Raw genomic sequence first — 18343 nt, 5'->3', positions numbered from 1 at the left:
TTCATTATGGCGTCCAGCAGACCCTTCAGGTATGTATGGCCTTAAGACTTGAAAAATAAATCAAATCAAATACATGGCTTCTCACTCTCCCTTCTTAAACGAGCTATCTAGTTCGGCCGCTGGTCCAAACGTGGCCAAATTCTGCGTTGTGATGTCGTCACATAAGGTTTGGTTTGGTTTGTGCGGTTTAACGTCCCAAAGCAGCTCAGTCTATGAAAGACGCCGTAGTGGAGGAATCCGGAAATTTCGACCACCTGGGGTTCTTTAGCTTGCACTGACATCGCAGCACACGGTTATGAATGAGTGTCCATCCCGGATGCCTGTCGAGTACGGCTTACCACCGTAGGGATGTTTTTATTATTCGCTCACGGCGAGGACGGATGTGCTTGCCGTTTTTGTGAATGGGGCGTTTATTACTGCCGCTTTAAATCCTCTAACGTCTTGTATTCCAGACTAAATGAATGAAGCCGCGTGTCGTTGGCTGCGAGAATGAACAATCAATAAAAAAACTGTGCAAAGGTTAGGTACAATATCTCATGCCGTTTCTCGCTCGGTCACAGTTATGATTACCTCAATGAATTTAATGAATTCGAAAGCAAGAGTGAGGGAGTATTCTACTATATTTCATTGGAGCACTGTTAACACTAATGAATAAGGATATTCTGCTCGCTTTTAAATTACTCGTTGAAATTATTGCTAATATGTTGCTCGATAAGACAACATGGATAAATAAAACTGGGACTGCAAGATATCAGCGGGACTGACACCAAATTTTGTGATGATTAAGAAATCTATGCTGGTACGATATAAGCATAAGCTAGGAAATCAACGCTCTACTGGAGGTAGCTAATGGTCAATAAATTAGACAAAAAATACGACCGCATTGAGAGCCTTCGGCGCCAGAAATTGTATTGCTCTGCGAGTCATAAGGTGACAAAGAAATTACCAGGGGCGCCTAAAATCGATATCGTTAACTATACTGAACGAATATTTGGCGTTCGGGATAGGAACAGGTACGCAATAATTCATTGAACAGTGGCTACAAAATCTAAAATGTTGGATTCCCCGTAAAGAGCACCATCGAGAAATATTCACTTTCGTAAGATGGCATTCAAAAGCGCGAAACATCAACCTTTCCTTATTATGGAGGTCCTAATACCTGCTCAAAAAATGTAAACAAAATTCAATAGAAACCGAAAGTGACGTTAGTTATATAACAGGAAGTACCGAACAAGCTCAGGCACCGCAAAAATGGGATTGCAGTATACATTAACTAAAGTTTCTTACCTCTTGTAGTACGCCTAGCTGCAGTAGGTGAAGGGCCTGTAATATTCCAACATAATAGAAGCAAAGTTATGAGCTTCGAAATGTTTCGTTTGCACGAGCCAAGACTCCTAAATAAACTCTTACAAATTTCACTGTAAACTTAAATTTAGTTAGGCATGGTAAGAAAAACAAGCCATTTAATAATAGGCATTGTATTGTAATATATTAATTTACCCCCTTTCAAAAACTAAGCGATCACGAACCTATAGAGTGAACTTTGCGCAAGTTACAAAATACTTACGATTCTGCTGGAAGCCTTTTGTAATAGAGAAAGAAGTCTTACCGTCAGCAAACATCAAAATGCTCCCCGGCGCAGCATAAAGGTTAGTAAAATGACAGACGTATAATACAGCACAAGAGGAACGAGACGGTAGGGTGCATCAAGAAACCAAAATGCTGCACAATACCAATACCTCCTTGTTACTGGCGCTTAATGTCACGGGAAAACATTGATAGGATAAAGAAATAATAGCAGCGCTTCTTCGCTGGACCGTTAGTCAGCAGTCGTATCAGCGCATTTGTTGTATATGACGCCTCACACATGGCTTTTGTAAACAATTTTTTTTATGTTGGCAACCAAATCTATCTTATTGTGTGAAACGAAATCCTATAAATGCTTCTCAATGACTCCGAAATAGATATGTGGGCATGGAAGCGTTTGAAGAATGCAACTTCGGGTTGCATTCGAATGCAACATCGGGTGCGGTAACAAGATGAATCTCCACTTCTTGGAGATATGTGGTTGTCTGTGTCATGTTCGCGTCACAGCCAGGTTATGCATGCAGTTATTTGCATACAAAAGTTTCTCCGTCAAAGTTCACGCAGTTCTGACGGCGCGAACTGTGTGCTTTTGAGTGCCACTTCATTACCTTTTGTCGGTGCTGCGAGTGGGATCGTCGCAAAACAATAAAAACGTTTACCTTCATTTCCTACAGCAAACTCGCCTTCTCGCTCTTTATGGAACTTCGCGGGGGAGGCGAAGAACCATGATTGCGCCAGTTGGCGAGACACGAATTCCAGTAGGAGGTCTGAAAAGAAAAAAAAAATCAAAACAGTCGCTGCTATGGTTAATTGCCACTAAAATTCGGAGTTGTCAAGGATTTGAACGCTATGAGACAATTTTTATATAACTGCCTACTTTGTTTAAGAAGGCGAAAATTTTTTATAATAAACGTTATGATGGATGGATGGATAGATGGACTTAACTTTAATGTCCAAGAGATAGAGTGATCTACCCACCTCCCGACATGCCGGTCTGTGGGCGGGTGCCACCACCTCAGATGCTGGTTGGGAGGTCTTGGGACCCAGCAGCCTCTTCAGCCAGTTGGACTAGTAGGAGCTGGAGCTCAGGGTCCGAGCTGCGCAGCAGGGTCTCTCAGGTGTCTCTTAATTGTGCGTCCCCCTGGAAAAATACGGGCATTCCCATATTATGTGGTCAAGGGTCCCTCTCCTCCCACAAATATTGCACTTATCACTCCTGGCCTCAGAGGACATGTGGTTCGCCCTAACCGGGTGCGGATATGTATAAGTTTGCAGTCGTCTCCACGCGACTGCTTGTCTGCTGTTTTATTTCGGATCTGGCGGAGGTATCAGTCTACGATCCAATCTATAGTGCTGCGTGATCTCTTCATATTTTAGCAAGCGCCCGCTCCCTCGGTCATCAAGTGGCCCTGTAGCGACTCGGCGGTAGTGATCTCCAGCCAGCTTGTGAGCCGCCTCGTTGCCGAGGACGGCTTCGTGCGCAGGAGTCCAAAATATTTTATTTTTTTTCTGTACACCTTTTCTGGCCTAGCATTCTGGCTGCTAAGAGCGAGATCCTGCCCTTGCAAAATTTTTGTATGGCAGTTTCGCTGTCACTGATGACAAACTTCGCTTCCGTTCCGACGCCAGCTAACGCAATCGCAGTTTCCTCGGCTATTTCTATGCTTCGCCCGCACAAAGTGGCAGCTGTCACGGGATTTCCCCGGCGACTGTCAACCGTTGCCACCTTGAAACTACCACCACCTCCCGCCACGTCTACATAGGCTACCTCATGTTCCGAAATTTAGCTGAATCTAATTTCTAATGTTTCGGCTCGTTTTTTCCTCGGGTCTTTTTAGGCCCTATTGTACTGAAACCAAACTATTATTTCCTTTTAGTGACGGCCGTTTACGTTTCTCTTCAGAGCCAAATACTCATTAATTGACCTAAACAGTCGACTACAGTTCCCAAACAAATAAGGGCAACTTAATCAATTTTTCTTTTCCAAAAGAGTAACACGGCAATAAAATGTGCCCCGCTTTTACTGTTGTCTCTGTAAAGCAAGTAATAAAGGTTCCATAAGATTGCTCTCCTACGCACAGACGCACGCGGGTGTTTCCAGTTACGATTCGCACTAATGGGCCTCCGACGTCTACACGACTCTCGATTGCACTGTTGAAACTTCAGTGTAGAAAAAGCTGGAAAATACTAAATCCTGTTATGATTATCTTCCGAGCTGCCGACTGGTGCCGACAAGCGTGTGAAATTCGGAAATGTAGTTATTTTTACTTTATTGGCACAGTAGACGGGCCTATAATATTTGGGAGGGTCTCCGCAGTCAGCGTAAATTGGTCACATTTATCATTGAGAGAATAATAAAATTATGGTAGGTTTTTGTCTGCCATAGTATAGTCACCTTAAATAGGCATCTTGTAGAATTACACCCTATTATTTTCACTTTGGCCGAGCAAGAATTCGGTAGTGCTGAAAATTAGGGTTTATTCATAATCACATATTTGCCTCTCTGGCAGGTAAAACTAAGAAAAAATGGTTCCCTGCATTCCCTTAAGCTTCAATTGATGGCTTCATTAAAGTGTCATTCTACTAGTATCCCGAACAGGTTTAAGAAGAAAACAAGAGTAGCCATATCAACGTATACGTAACGGCTGTGGCTGAAAAACATCCTGGTGAAACTGATGTATAAATGAACAAATCCGCGAAACAGTTACGAAACGCAGTAAAATAAATGGAAGCGGAACTTTACAGGCATTTCATATTTTCATTTTTGCCCTATACTTATACAAAAAAAGACAATAACACGAATATATGTGCTCTTGAAGCTTACTCTTTAGTTTTCAACATATTAATCCCTCAGCTGGCACTTCTTTCAAGTTTCTTTTTTTACAGTGAGGTACGTGATCAAAGCGACAGATATTTATCAGCTTCTTTGCCAACGGCCAGTTACGTAGGGTGGAATATATGGATAAATTACGTGAGGTCGTCACAACAGTGGGAGGAGTCGCCGAGTCTGGTCGGCCTCCTTTAGATTAGGCAGGTTTTCAGAAAGGGTAGTTTACCATCTATCATATTCATATTATGAACCAGGTGATAGAAAAAAAGGAATAAAAACACCCTCTAAAAATATCATAATTTGCATACGAGAAAGGATTTAACTCTATGAAGCACTCAGCACCCATGCATGCATTGCGAAATCTTGGCGTAGGTGAGTCACGTGTGAAAGTACTGGAAGAAATTTTTAGTGCTCCAAGGCAAACATAGTTCAGCACAATAATAAAATATGAATGAAGAAAGATGTCAGTCAAGGAAACATGATCTCCACAGTGCTATTTACAGCTTGCTTAGTAGACGTAAACAGACGTAGAATGGGGGCACTTAGAGATCATGATTAATGGAGAATATTTCTGCAGTCTATGTTTCGCTGATGAGATTGCCTTGTTAAGTAACTCATGGGACGAATTGCAATGAATTATTAATGACCTGGAAAGGAGAGGCAGAAAGGTAGGCGTAAAGGTTTCAGAAGACGAAGGTAATGATGAACATCCAGGAAAGGAACAGTAGTTTAAGATAGATAACGAAGATCTGGAAATGGTAGGCTGATATATTTGCTTAGTGTACAAAGTACCCGTATATCCGGACCACGAAATGGGAATAACTTTGAGAATAAGATTGCGACCGCTAATTTGGAACGTGCTCGCACGCTATGAGAAGCAACCAAACAGTTATCGGTCTCGGTCAAGACAAAAATATATAACTGTTGCGTCATACCGGCTCTAATCCATGGGTCTGAAACGTGGAAGCTAATGAACATGGTTCAACCTAATTTAAGGACAACGTGAAGATCAAATAATTTAAAATGGTGGGTGTTGTGTTAGGAGATTGGAAGCGTGCATAGGGGGTCAGAGAAATATGTCGAGTTACTGGTAGCCTAGTAGAAATCGAGAAGAAATGGGCATGGTCAGGACATGTAGTTCGAAATGAGGATAAGCGATGCTTGCTAAGAGTAATCATTTGGATTCCAAGGGAAGAAAAGCATAGCAAGGGGCGGCAGGAAATTAGGTGGGTGGGTGATGTTGAGTTTGCAATGGTGAGGTGGATGCAGTCAGCATAGAACCGTGTTAATTGCAGGAATAAGAAAGATGCCTTCGACCTGCCATGTTTATAGTCCCTCTGAGGGTACCCATATTGCCAGACGCTGCCGTACTTTCCTTTGCCACTTTACATCTAAGACTTCCAGCTGCTCCCTCGCTGCTACTGCTAACCGCTCTCTCTAGCAGCCATTCCGCTCGCCTGATCGTAGCCCCATTTTCTCTTCTGCTTTTTTGAGGTAAAATTCTTAGGTTTTCCCCTCTTCGACACTAGTCCTAATTGCCTCGTTCCATCGCAGCCGCCTTCTGGAAATGCATGCCTATGTTGCCACTATATCCCAAGCCACCACTGCTACCCGGTACCAGCACCCTCTCCGTCTGACCTGCTTGTACCCGTCTCCATTATCGCAAATAACTCAATTTGACAACTATTATTTGACAACTGTTAGCCGGGGCAGGTGGAAGGCAGCTTTGGTGTTTTGATCTGCAACCTGGGTTCAATCATTATTTGCCGACAGATGTAGTGCGCGATAGCGTTAGCATGCAGTCCTTCAGGGTCGCAACGCTGCCATACAGCAGGCTGTACAAATCGCATTTGGTCTGCTGAGATCATCGTGTGTTTCGGGAGGTTAAGCAGAACCTTGCGATTCAGGTTGGCCATTGCCAATAATGTCGGTAGGGTGACCCAACGGCATGCACTACCAGAGTTACATACAGAGTTACATACACGGTTTCCCCTGGAAGCGCTTATAAATTCCCACCGCTTACGCCAACAGCGACGGAGCTGAAGTGAGGAATGGGAGATCTAAAGGAGCGTCTTATTAGATTCGTAAACAAGGAAAAAGAGTGACCGTGTTGAGATACCTTTTATGTCAATGGCCAGAGTTTGGCGTGCGTTTGAAAACCCGTGACGAGAACGATGTGTCGAATCATGGGAGCTAAATGGTTGTGGTCGGCGCTCTCTTATAATGCCATCTTCCACAGGCTACCGCAACTGCATTTTACTTCGCCTGCTTCTTTATTCAGCTTGTTGCAAGCATAGAATCTTCTTTGAGGCTATCGTGGTTTACGCAGCAACCTCCATACATCCGTTCTGTTATAGATGACCAGTGCGCTGGGGGCTGTCCTTCTCATCATTTTATTCTTCACGTGTTGCTAGCCTGTTTATTCTATTCGAAGTCTTATACGCCCATATTATTCTTTGAGGCTTTCTCGCCTTATTTATCTTCCTCTATATATTCGTGCTCTTATAGATGAGCAATGCGGTTGGCGGTCCAAATTTTAAGTGGTTCGTGCGTTGGCAAGGTCAGTCTTAATTGTTTTCAGCAGCAGGGAATATACTTAATGTTCTTTAGCACTGATTGTTCTGAATACGACACTAGGTCTTTCCCGCAGTTGTCGTTTGGTATGCTTAGAGCTGCATTGACCTCACTCCATTGGTCTAGCATAAAGCTCCCATTGGCCCAATAGGACAAGCTTTGTGTCACCAAAAATATATGGCTGGTACCCAATTATCGCCCGCGTGATAACGGCGAGCTTATTGAAGATAATTTTCCCATGTTGATCTAGCAAGAGGTAAGGAATTTGAGAGGTAGGCAGATGTTTCCTAAGTGAAAGAGTAAAAATCCGCAAAAAAAGACAATACATGAGAAAAACACCTGTGTTTCTTACGACCCGTCTTTTTTGCGCAGTTTCACTTGTTCACTTAGAATGAACCAACTAAACCTTCAGAGTGTCTTACTTCAGATCTTTCCTAGCAGCTAAAACAGTATGGCATTGTTCTAGCCTTCTTTTAGGCTTTGTATTCGCGCGACAATTTTAATAACAAAGAGAGAAGGATAGACCAGAAGTAGCGGCACTATCCGCTTCTGTATTGTATTTTTTTAGAAATTATCGATTGTAATTTATTCCCAGCGAGAGACCGTGCTGGTGTGGTCAGTGCATTTTGACTTTACAACTGGACGCACATTATGCATGGTGATAAAACTCAGTGATCAAGCGAATATATAAACAAAATTAGGTATTAAAACTTTTATACCTTCTATACCAAGAGCCTAGATTAAATTCGAAACGGAGCGCTGTCCACATAAAAGTTAATTAACACATAAAAGTTAATTAAAGCTTTTATATTTCCTTTATTGGGGATTGTATATCGAAACAGTTGGCGGCGAATACACGTAGCTTTCACTCGTAAAGTTATTTTCCGCAGTGAAAATGTTTAATATGGCGTCACAAGACGTAGAATTTTTGCGGAAATCACATTAACAGTTTCTGCGGTATAAAATCCAGAATTCCTTATTAAGTATTCACTGTGCTGAAAATGCGCTTGATGCCAAATTGGTTTAAAATCCACCCTAATATACCCATAAACTACTTCGATCTAGTGCACATCTGTAAACAGACTCAAATGCTTTCCCTAGAGGAATAAGTGCTCCTGATATTTTTACTGGCCCCATCGATAACTCGCGGTTCCGGAAGCAAGCCGAACACTCCTGAACCTGTGATTATGATCGCCATATGTCTAACAGTATTGACTACCGCACCCTCTGAAGATTGCGTCCTGTAAAGTCTGTTTAGGCGTAGCCGGAAACATCCTTCAAAGGCAAATTCTAAATCTCTTCCGTCTGCCTCATTTCTTAAAACTGAGGCGTTACAAGTGACTCCTCTTGAAATCAACTCTGCTCTCCTGAAGACCATGGCCGCTTTCTTTTCATGCTTCCTTCCCATGCCAACGATCTACCAGCAATGCCAATCAGAAAATAATCGCCCGGACATCGGTTTCTAAGAACTGCTACAATCTATAAGAAGGAAATAAAAGCACAATACCTGGTTCCGAATTATGTAAGATTCGCTGAAGCAGCAGTGCATCTTCGAAGAGGGAGGGCCTCCGAAATTAAGCGACACTTCGTTCTCTTTTCTTCGCTGTAAGAATGCAACGTACGCTGCTTTAATAATTGGTATCAACACAAGGGAAACGCCGTAAGCCCAGTACAGACTGCTAGTCCAACCAACTGTATTAAAATAAATACCTTCTGAAAATTAGTAACTTAGAAATGATTTGCAACATTTTATCACTATTATTTCTTCATTTTCCTTAAAGACTTGGCTTGAACGTTGGAGGAGCGAGAGAGGCAATAATGCATTATTGGAGATCATATTTTTATGGAAGTATAAACATAAAAGAGGCTGGAATACGCTAGTATTTTGGGGGCATTTTTTATTCCCAGGGCAATTCGAAAAAAAAAAACGATAAAAGCCACAGCCGCGGTCGATGTGTACACGCGTTTATCGTCTTTTTTACAAAAAGTTTTGTTACCTCAAATATAGCAGTTCATTATATAGGCGAAGAGCAAATGCTATGCATCAAAGAGACCAAATAGGTTCTAAAACGCAATGTGCCAATCTTTCTTTTGTTTTCAGTAATACAGAGATAATAAATTTGAAGTTTTCTTGCTGTACATGCGTTTACACAAACGTAAACTGATATAAGCTGGGGCGTTCGTGCTCCAATGAGTCGGCAATCAAGTGTCATTTTCGGTCGGATTTCACACGAAGGCTATACGTAAGGTAAATCTATCAGAAAACAAAGCAGAATAGCATAACAGACAATTTATTTATGTTGCCGCTGGATCTTTATTGTGACATATATATGCACTTGGCAAGCAGCCAAGCGCTAGAGGGCAGAAGATAAAATTCCACTGAAAACTACCACAAATAAGGCGAATCAAAAAGTTAGGTAACACACTCCGTCCACGTGACGAAGGCGCAAAAACGCTTAGAAATGTCACATAAAAACCAGTCACTGAAATATTCTGTCCACCGCACTGAAGATATGGTGAACAACAAGATATGGTGAACAAGATATGGAAAACAACAAAGTGTGGACACTCAGGGGCCGAATTACGGACTCCGCTCACAAGTTTGTGAGCGTGACGTCAAAATTACGAAGCTGTGACGCAGCCTTGAGACGTCAATCGTGACGAGTATGCGAAATCGTCCAATTACCAGCGACTTTTAGCGTGGCTCCGCCCTAAAAGTCCCGAATCCTCGGCAAACGTTGATGCCACAGTGTGGCACAAAACTGAGCAGGGACCGTCTCCTAACTTTTTCTAACACGACGCAACTAATACGCAATAAATAAAACAAACAAAGGTTTATTTTGGCAAGATACTATTTTTAGTATTGATTAACATTGAGCTCAAGTTGAAGCGTTCTTAGTTGTGTAGTTATACTTGCTATTAGGTAACTTTTGTTGCCGCGAGGGTGCGCCGGCGGCGTCATGGCGTGCACATGGCGGCCTGCAAGCAAACAGCTGATTCCCCGAGAAGGTGCTGCTTTTTTTAGTGTCGTCGGTAATCGAAGTACCGTGCAAGTGTCGTGAGCATGCTGAAAATCTAATAGAATGCAGTCGAAGTCCAGGGCCTGCAGCGATAAAATTTCATGGAGCGCTTGACACGGAAATGGACAAAGACAACTTGCGAAGGTGTTTTCGGTCGGCGCCTACTAGTATCGATGAGAAAAGTGCTTAAAGTGCAACATGCAGGCTCCGTGGTTCTATTTGTTTCTCTTTAGGAAATGCAAGACGACTGTGAAGCATGTAGTGTAGGCCAAAATGAAGCTCTGTCCTTGCATTATCATCTGTTTGTATGTAGCTGGATAGTTTAGGAAAGAACATGATCATGGGAATGCTTCCACCCCTGCCGTGACTGAACCCGAAGCCTTCATTCACTGCAGTGCCACCGTGACAGGGCTTTCGATGTAGCTTTCGTTGTAGTGTGCTCTGTATTTTTTTTTCTTTATTCTCATGACTGAGTTGCTTTGTTTTTGAGCGATACCTTCTGCCCACACACCATTTGCTTGATGCATATGTGATGTTTTTCTGCGTACGCTACAATCACTGTGTGCACTAAAACTCGCAATATTATGCATTCAATTTGGCAGCTTTACACTGTTTAGCATTAAGCAAATGCTTTCTATGCGTCCTAACAGTATATGCAGGCCTGTAGTCCTGGAAGGTTCACTAATGGAGACTACCTTATGCAAACATTGTACATAGCACTACTTGTCATGTTTCTGCACTGTTAAGAGCCATACTTTGTTTCCTGCTTCTGAAATGTGCCAAACCTATGACAACTACTATGCAAGCCTGTAATCATTAAGCAACTATTATTTTGTGCCATGCCTCTGAGTCGCAGTTTTATGCACAATACTTTCATTTCTTGTTTCTGAAGTGTGTCAGACCTGCGATGAGTACAGTGCCAGCTTACAGGCTCTAAAAAATTATTCGTGTATGTCTTCTCTGTGTAGCACAATCGTGCAGCACGTGCAAATAACTGCCTGTGCTATTGCAGGCAGTTGGTTTCGCTGCTGCATATTCAAGCGTGTGAAACGCTGCAGGAAAATAAAAGGGGCACAGTTGATACACGTGCTTCTAAAAAACTTCTGTGAGACTTTCCCATTCCGATAGGCATCACAATTGCTGCCTCGTTGTGAAACACTTTAATTATGTACTCAAACACAGGCACACACACAAACACCAACATGCACGGTTGCAAGCAACAGTGAATGGGGGGGGGGGGGGGATCGAAGACAAATTTGACTTGACAGATGAGGTTCGAGAAGATTCATCATTATCACAAAGATTTCTGGCACAGACATGAAACGAGAAGGCGCTGCACTTGGCTGCCTGCGATAAGTTGGTCAGCTACGTGTGGTATATCATAGCCGATTGTTGTGCTGGCATTGACGCCGCAGCTGTTGCCGTACCATGGGCAGCTGTGCCAGCCAGCTCTGGTGGCAGGTTCTGTGGAACAGGCTAACATGATTCTGTATGGCTTTTCCCTAGAGGTATGCATGGCAATAGTGATCCCACTTCCAAGTAGCCGGTACACAGATGTGACCCTTTCTTGTCCAAGCCAGCAGCACCCTCCTCGTCTGCAGGCAGGAAGACATCCAAAGAAGTTATGCAACACGGCACATGTTACACGCTCTGGCTGGTAGAGGAGCGTCTAGTATTTTTGCAAGCACTGGAAGCGGCTCTTCAGCACGCCTACGCAGTTATCCACCATTAACCTTGTGGAGGTGTATGCCTTGTTCTATAGCCGTTATGGAGAGTCCGGACCGGGATGCCATGACACTGGCAGCCATGTCTCCAACAGGTGCCCCTTTCACCAGCATAACCGAAAATGGCACGCTGTTAAGCACATTCTTCGTCGTTGTCGACCTCAACAGCCTCATAAACTTTAACAGCCTTGCTGACACAATGGAAGAGTCGCATCAAGTAGCTCATTGCCAGGTCTTGCTGACGATGACATTCACGGGAGTGCAGACAATGAATGATTGAAAGTTTCAGCAACACTGCTGTAAGGACAGCCTTGCACTTCATATCGGTATAAATGGTGCCCCATTCCTACTCAATACAGGCATCAAACACACGCATTCCCATATTCGTTTCTTACGTAGGCATTTCAAAAATGTACGACGTGTCTTACGTTTCAGCTTTTATAAAAGCCCAAGAACGGCAATACATGTGAGGCATGTGGAGCCTACCGTAACTTATCTTGCAAAGAGCAGCACGGCTCACTGTCGTGAATTCGACGCCTCGCAGAAGGCCTTCCTCGGCCTGTGTCATGCCTGTGTGCAGCCGAGAAGGCCGCCAGAAGAAAGCATCATGCCAAGATACCACGTAGGGAGGTTCATGGCCCAAATCATGTCGGCATCTCATATCTGAAAACAGGGACATGACAAGGCTACTCGTAGACGCCCGATGGGCCGTCGACAAACCCGACGACGCCCGGTATGCCGCCGTGACGAAGGAAGCCTTTCTTCGCCGCCGCCTTGCTGCATGCCGCAAACGCTTTCGAAGTGTCGGCTGCGCGAGGCCGATGTTCGCCTCGTTGCCAGTAGCGGTTTGGAAGCCACTAGGAGCTCGGAAAAAGCGCAGTGCACACATTATCTGCCGCCACACAGACAGCGCACTCGGCCGCACACACCTATCTCAGTTCGTCGCGTCGCACAGTCACTGTCCTATATCCTTCTCGAGTAGCAACATGCGTCGAAACATCTCGCCCGGCACGTCAAACCGTCTTCGTACACCGTCCTTTGCCGATGATCGCGTCGGGGCGCCGCCGCTACCGCCTCACGAGAACGCCGGCCGCCGCATAGACCGCCGCCATTTTTCCTTTGTGAGCGCGCTCACAAACGAGTTGTGAGCGGCTCGCGTCGCTCACATCCCCCGCTCACAATTGGCCCGTAGTCGACGTCACCACTTCAAGTGTGTTCATGACGTAAACAGCAGACGTCGATGATGTAAAGGACGGCCACTCCCACCGTTTTGCCGCTGGCCAATAGGAAGATTGTGAGTGTGAGTGTGATTGTGAGTGTGAGCCGTCTGTAATACGGCCCCAGGAAGCAAGAGACAGCCTAAAACATCCATGTTAACTTAGACATGTTTCCCATAACTGTATGCTGATTCAAAGGTGATATCTCCTGCGAACATGGAAACCCATAGTTTCAAGATATACTATAAATATGTTAGGCGTTTCAAGTAAAATAAAGAAGAGACACAAAAACAGTGCAGAATAAAGGCCGAGCATAGCGTCAGTTTTAATTTGTGACTGAGGTTTGAGCATTACATTTCTTAACCACGAATCCGACTAGGGTAACACAGAAGTGCCACATTCATCCGAAATTAAAGAGTCTGCTTGAGAGCCCTTCTCACTCAGTCATAAGCTCCACGAGGCATATATCTGGAAATCGCCACACATCTACGCGGTATAAAAATGACAGAGGCTCCTAAAAAGGCTGTTGTGGAAATCCGAAAGCAATATTTTTCTGCAGCTATGCTATTTTGGTTTAGGTTCTCTCTGCGACACAGTACGAGCGCACTGTTTGTTGTAAGCTAATTTGTTTTTTTGTAAGCTATTTTACCTGTTTCTTGAATATTTAAAGTCACTGTGGAGAATAAATAATTTATCTTTCTTCAAACGCATGATCTTTCTATTTAAAATGCTAGGAAAGTGCTTTCAGGACCATTTTTGTGCTTTCTTGATGACCATTTGGCCTGGTGGTAATTGATTTCCCTATCTCTCCTCACATTGTACGACAGAAGGAGCACTCCTGAGAGTAGATAGCGTTTGACAATGTGCTTATGAATCCTGATTTTATATGAAAAGGGAAACCACATGCAGTGTCTTTAGCCGTGATCTTTTTATAAATGATTACAGTTGAGCCACCTAAACATAGATAACAATTTACGAAAAAGGATTGGCCATCTTCTTACCAACCATTCTCAATTCGTTACTGCTAATGCTTCCAACTCTTCAGTTATTGACGTGACCTCTTCCGTTCTTCAAGGTAGAGTGCTTTGACCACTTTTAAGTTTTTATTTGTATGAAGAATCTCACCTCCCTCATCAAATTTATAATTTAACTTTTCTCAGATGATTAAGTCTTCGTTCGAGAAATAACCAATAATTACGACTCCTGAATGCTTATCCTTGAGATAAATGCAATAATTTATTGGGACTGCGTCCTCTGGCAGTATGACGTGTTTGCATTCACTGCGAATAAGCGTGGTGAAAGAGAAATCTCACTCTGAATACGTTGCTTGGCTCCCAGCTGTGCAGCTCGGTCAGTAATCATTGGGAGAGGTCCATTTAGCCGGGTAATATCGCCCACTAATGAAGGTACAAGCGGCTTGGAGCATGATACACTTAAGAAACCGGCCAAAATGTAAGGCTTTTCTAAACTACCTCGAAGGCCTTCCGGCGATGTGGTTCAACCCTTCCTCTGATAAGGTGTAGAATCATTGCTGCACTTCCGGTGCTGATGAGAACGCTGTATTGGGGAAAGCCGGCCGATGCTTAATCGATCGTTGACCATTGCCACCCTAAATCATTGCTCCAAGCTTCCGGTCTAAAAACGCTTGTGGTCAGCTCGTATTTTCTCTGCAAACAAAGCGAAGACGAATCGTTGTCACTGTGTTACCACTCCAGTCATTTTGAAAGCGAAATCCTTGAAAATGATGGCAATTCTTGTCCCACTTCTTGGCGAGATTCCGCGCGATTCCGCTTGCCAATCATCCTGATGACGTGATTAGAAAAATAAAAATCGTTTGACCACCGGGAATCGAATCTTCACATCTCGGATCCCCAGCCGAGCGCTTTAACAGCGCCACACTAAGGATCCAGCAACGCACATCATAATTCTCCTTCTGAACCGCGAGGATGATAGCGGGATTCCGCAAGTGCCGGGTCCTGCGCCTTCCCTTTCTTGTAAACCAGTTATAGAACGCCGGTGAAGTTTGATTGCGATCAACGGAACGCAGGTTTAGCTCGACAAGGGGCGCGAGATGTACCGTGTGCAGCAGAAATGCAGGCTTTCGGATTTCTCTACTGCAGATTGTGCAGTGCCCGCAGAATTTTTGAAGTAAAAAGCTTCACTACGAAGGTCGGAGCCGAGCTTCGCCTATGCCGTGACGTCACAGTCAAGGCCAGTTGCGCAGCCCCCTCACCGAGCTCAGCCAGAGTAGCCTAGCAACGCTTAAGAGGTGTGCGACTCTCTTTAAAGAAACTAGCCTCCTTCCGGGAATCGAACCTCCATCCCTTGGATCCCCAGCCGAGCGCTCTACGGCTGTGGCATGCCCCGGGTTTTTTTCTTTATTGCCTGGCTTTGGCATACGACACGCCCCGGGTCGTGAAACGCACTTCATAATTCCGCTTTTTTCCGTGAGGGTGATAACGGGGTTCCGGATGTGACAGATACTGTGATTGGCGCGCAATTTTAAAGTACCAAAGACTAAAATATAAAATAGTTGGGTCACTCAATTAGTGTGACGTCAAGGATGTGACGTCACCCATCTGCCGTCAGCTATGAGGACCAAGCGGGAACAAGTGAGCTCCAACGCCGCCTGGTGGCGCTTCTTGCCTTCCGCGAGTGACAGATGCTGCGCCTTTCATTTTCTGTAAACGAAGTATAGAACGTCGGTGAACTTAGACGCGCTCGACATGGAAGCCAAGGAGGGTTTAGCTGCTGGCGAATTGCGCAGAAGACAAGAGAAATTAACTTCTTCTGATCCCGAGGTAGCAACTGCTTTTCGCTACATGTATCCAGGCATAGCAGAGCTAAGCCATCTTTAATTTTATGCTATTATGAACGCTCCGCATCAGTTCCATGTTCGGTAATATACATGGCGATAGGCGGAAGCACTGTATATACGTCACTCGTGCTCGCGACGGGAAACGTAGTACCTGCTTGGGGACACTTTTTCCTACAAGCGAAATGGGCCTTTCTTTCAGTGCACGCTTCTTTCGGGGCCATTTTTTCCGGGGAAGTTTTTGCTAATACCAGGTCAATTCATAGTCATTCAACTTAATAAGCAGTGCTGGCACATGTTAGGCCATATATGCCATAACTGTTGCAAGGCCCCATACTCACTGATCTACTACATTTCAAGACATTATTAATGTCAGGATTGAAATACGCTGCTCCGGTTTGGTACACCTATCATGAAAATATAGCTAATTCACTTTAACACATCAAAATAATTATGTTGGCTCTATTTTGTCAAAATACGACAGGACCATTAATATAATTACCATAAAATCCGGGCTCGACAACCCCTACCTAATGCGGCGTAAATTCATTTTCCGTTTAGATCATTGCAATACAGTCCGCAATCAGATTACCCCTAACCCTCATCACATATCCAAACTCAACTGTCATCATCACAAAGTGGAAATAGGAATCTTCAGAACAGCAGCTTTTCTCCGCCATTTGTACTCAGTGCAGCAGACGGTTGGAACCACCTAACCGCAAATGTTGTGAATATTACCGTTATTTAGTTAACAACTTTTTGCTCTACTTTAGCTAACAAAGTAGACTCTGGATTGCAATAGCGTTGTGTTTATTGGGTAATTCTTATTCATTTATATCATGTCTCTTCCATGTTCACCCATAACGTATGGGACCACTCTCCTCCGTAATGTCTTTGGCCCTGAGGGGTAAATAAGAAATTTATTCAGTTATTGGATGCATTTTTTTTTTCAAGCGGTACCTCAGGTCTAAGTAAAATAGTGTCAAAATAAGTGAGGAAATATGCTTTCATTCATTGCGAATATTTAAGCCATACATGCCTGGTAATTAACCACGACAAAACGATACCTAACTGCTAAGCGGTGCGGTCACCTAAATAGAGTATCAATCAAAACAATTTACGCGTCAATAAATGTTACAGCGCACAATCTTCAACTTATCTTCTCCCCGAATGTACAAAAGGTGCAGCCACAAGAGAAGTTTTTTTTGTTATACCATTTTATATACCTACAATAAAATTTGTTGCGCATAGAGGTACTCGTATGGGTTTCTCTGGCGCAATTATAAAAATTGATGGTTTACTTCCACAGACGCAAACGAACATGAAACATAACTCTATATTTGTACTTGAGTAGTTAAAAAGACCATATTCTTCTTATTTAGCATTTTGTGTCGGAGCTGCCGTCGCGGCCACGCGCTCCGCCGGTGCCTGTGAAGTGACGTCGTAACCACTGCCGGAGCCAGCTAAGCATGATTCTCTCTGTTGGTTGTGCGGAGAAGAGGTGTGTGTGTGTGTGTGCGTGGGTGTGTGTATATATATATATATATATATATATATATATATATATATATATATATATATATATATATATATATATATAAGATAGAAGCGCGCGGTCAGAATCTAACAACTATGGAGAAGGAGAGCCCACCCCACTGTTGCCACACTGCTGGCGCTCTTCTGACGTCACAATTGGCCAAAAGGTATGCCTTAGTGCATGGCTGTGCGTCTTCGTCCTCTCAAATAAGCGCAACAATTGTACGAGCTTCACCAAATAGCTCTGCTATCGTGTCTTTGTTACATTTGTTGGCAACAGTATGAATGTGTTGGAGAAAATTTATCACTTGTTCTATCAGCTAGGCGCAGTTTAGCGGTATCGTTAAGCGGGAAATACACAACAGCCTATCTTACCGGAACTAATTTATGCGGTAGAAAACTAGAGGCAAATAAAGAAGAGTCACCAAAAATCGAACGCACCTCTGCGAGCTGTGAGAGGGAAAGTCAGAATACAGCCAGTGAAAGAACGGAGAGACGGAGAGTGTTTCAAAGCACAAACAGGAATCAATGATATTCTAGGCGTGCAAGCCATCTCTGTAAGCCGTCCGCGCCTCCTCTGTTGTCACAAAAGCATGCGAAAATTTGTTATACTCGTAGTATTAATAAGAACTTTAAAATGGAGTTTCAAAAATGAATTCTTCTTGTGAAATGCCGACCCATCCGGCAGGAGTTTTTGCTAACACCCGATGCGCGGTGCCCCTGTTTCTGTACACTAGATTCGCTGCTAAGGCGAAGGTGAAAATAATAATTTCTTTTACTACGAAACAGTGATGTTGAGAGTAAAGAAGTTTCATGATCGAGTAGTCGGCTTACATAAACCGCCTCGCAGATCTATCACAAAGTGCCGCCCGCTGTTTCCTCGATGCGCAGTAATTTTGGCCTAGCGATGATTAGGGAGAAGAAGAAAGCCAGAGCGCCGTCGTACTTCGCGCTCGCAGGCGCAGCTGGTGTTAGCTTGTGACATCCGGTGTTGTAAGCCTCGTGAGCTCATCGTCTACTTTCATGATACGGCTAAGGCC

The 18343-nt window shown here is 43.9% G+C and overlaps 2 protein-coding genes across 2 annotated transcripts in view; both read right to left on the bottom strand.

The window, feature by feature from the left end:
- Positions 1 to 2575, bottom strand: part of LOC146189264 (uncharacterized) — a 37980-nt gene extending 35405 nt beyond the window's left edge. The window contains exons 1-2 of the mRNA XM_084605219.1: positions 2566 to 2575; positions 2247 to 2354 (exon numbers count right to left, since the gene is read on the bottom strand). Coding sequence (XP_084461345.1) covers positions 2247 to 2354; positions 2566 to 2575 — 118 coding nt within the window. The remainder of the gene's footprint in view (positions 1 to 2246; positions 2355 to 2565) is intronic.
- Positions 2576 to 16570: 13995 nt separating this feature from the next.
- LOC146189263 (uncharacterized) overlaps positions 16571 to 18343 on the bottom strand; it is an 88999-nt gene continuing 87226 nt past the window's right edge. Inside the window, exon 10 of the mRNA XM_084603236.1 lies at positions 16571 to 16667. Coding sequence (XP_084459362.1) covers positions 16600 to 16667 — 68 coding nt within the window. The 3' untranslated portion in view covers positions 16571 to 16599. The remainder of the gene's footprint in view (positions 16668 to 18343) is intronic.

This window comes from Amblyomma maculatum, chromosome 5 (genome assembly GCF_055883805.1).
Source record: "Amblyomma maculatum isolate TAMU_Amacu chromosome 5, ASM5588380v1, whole genome shotgun sequence".
Lineage (NCBI taxonomy): Eukaryota > Metazoa > Arthropoda > Arachnida > Ixodida > Ixodidae > Amblyomma > Amblyomma maculatum.
This window is presented reverse-complemented; position numbering and strand designations above follow the sequence as displayed.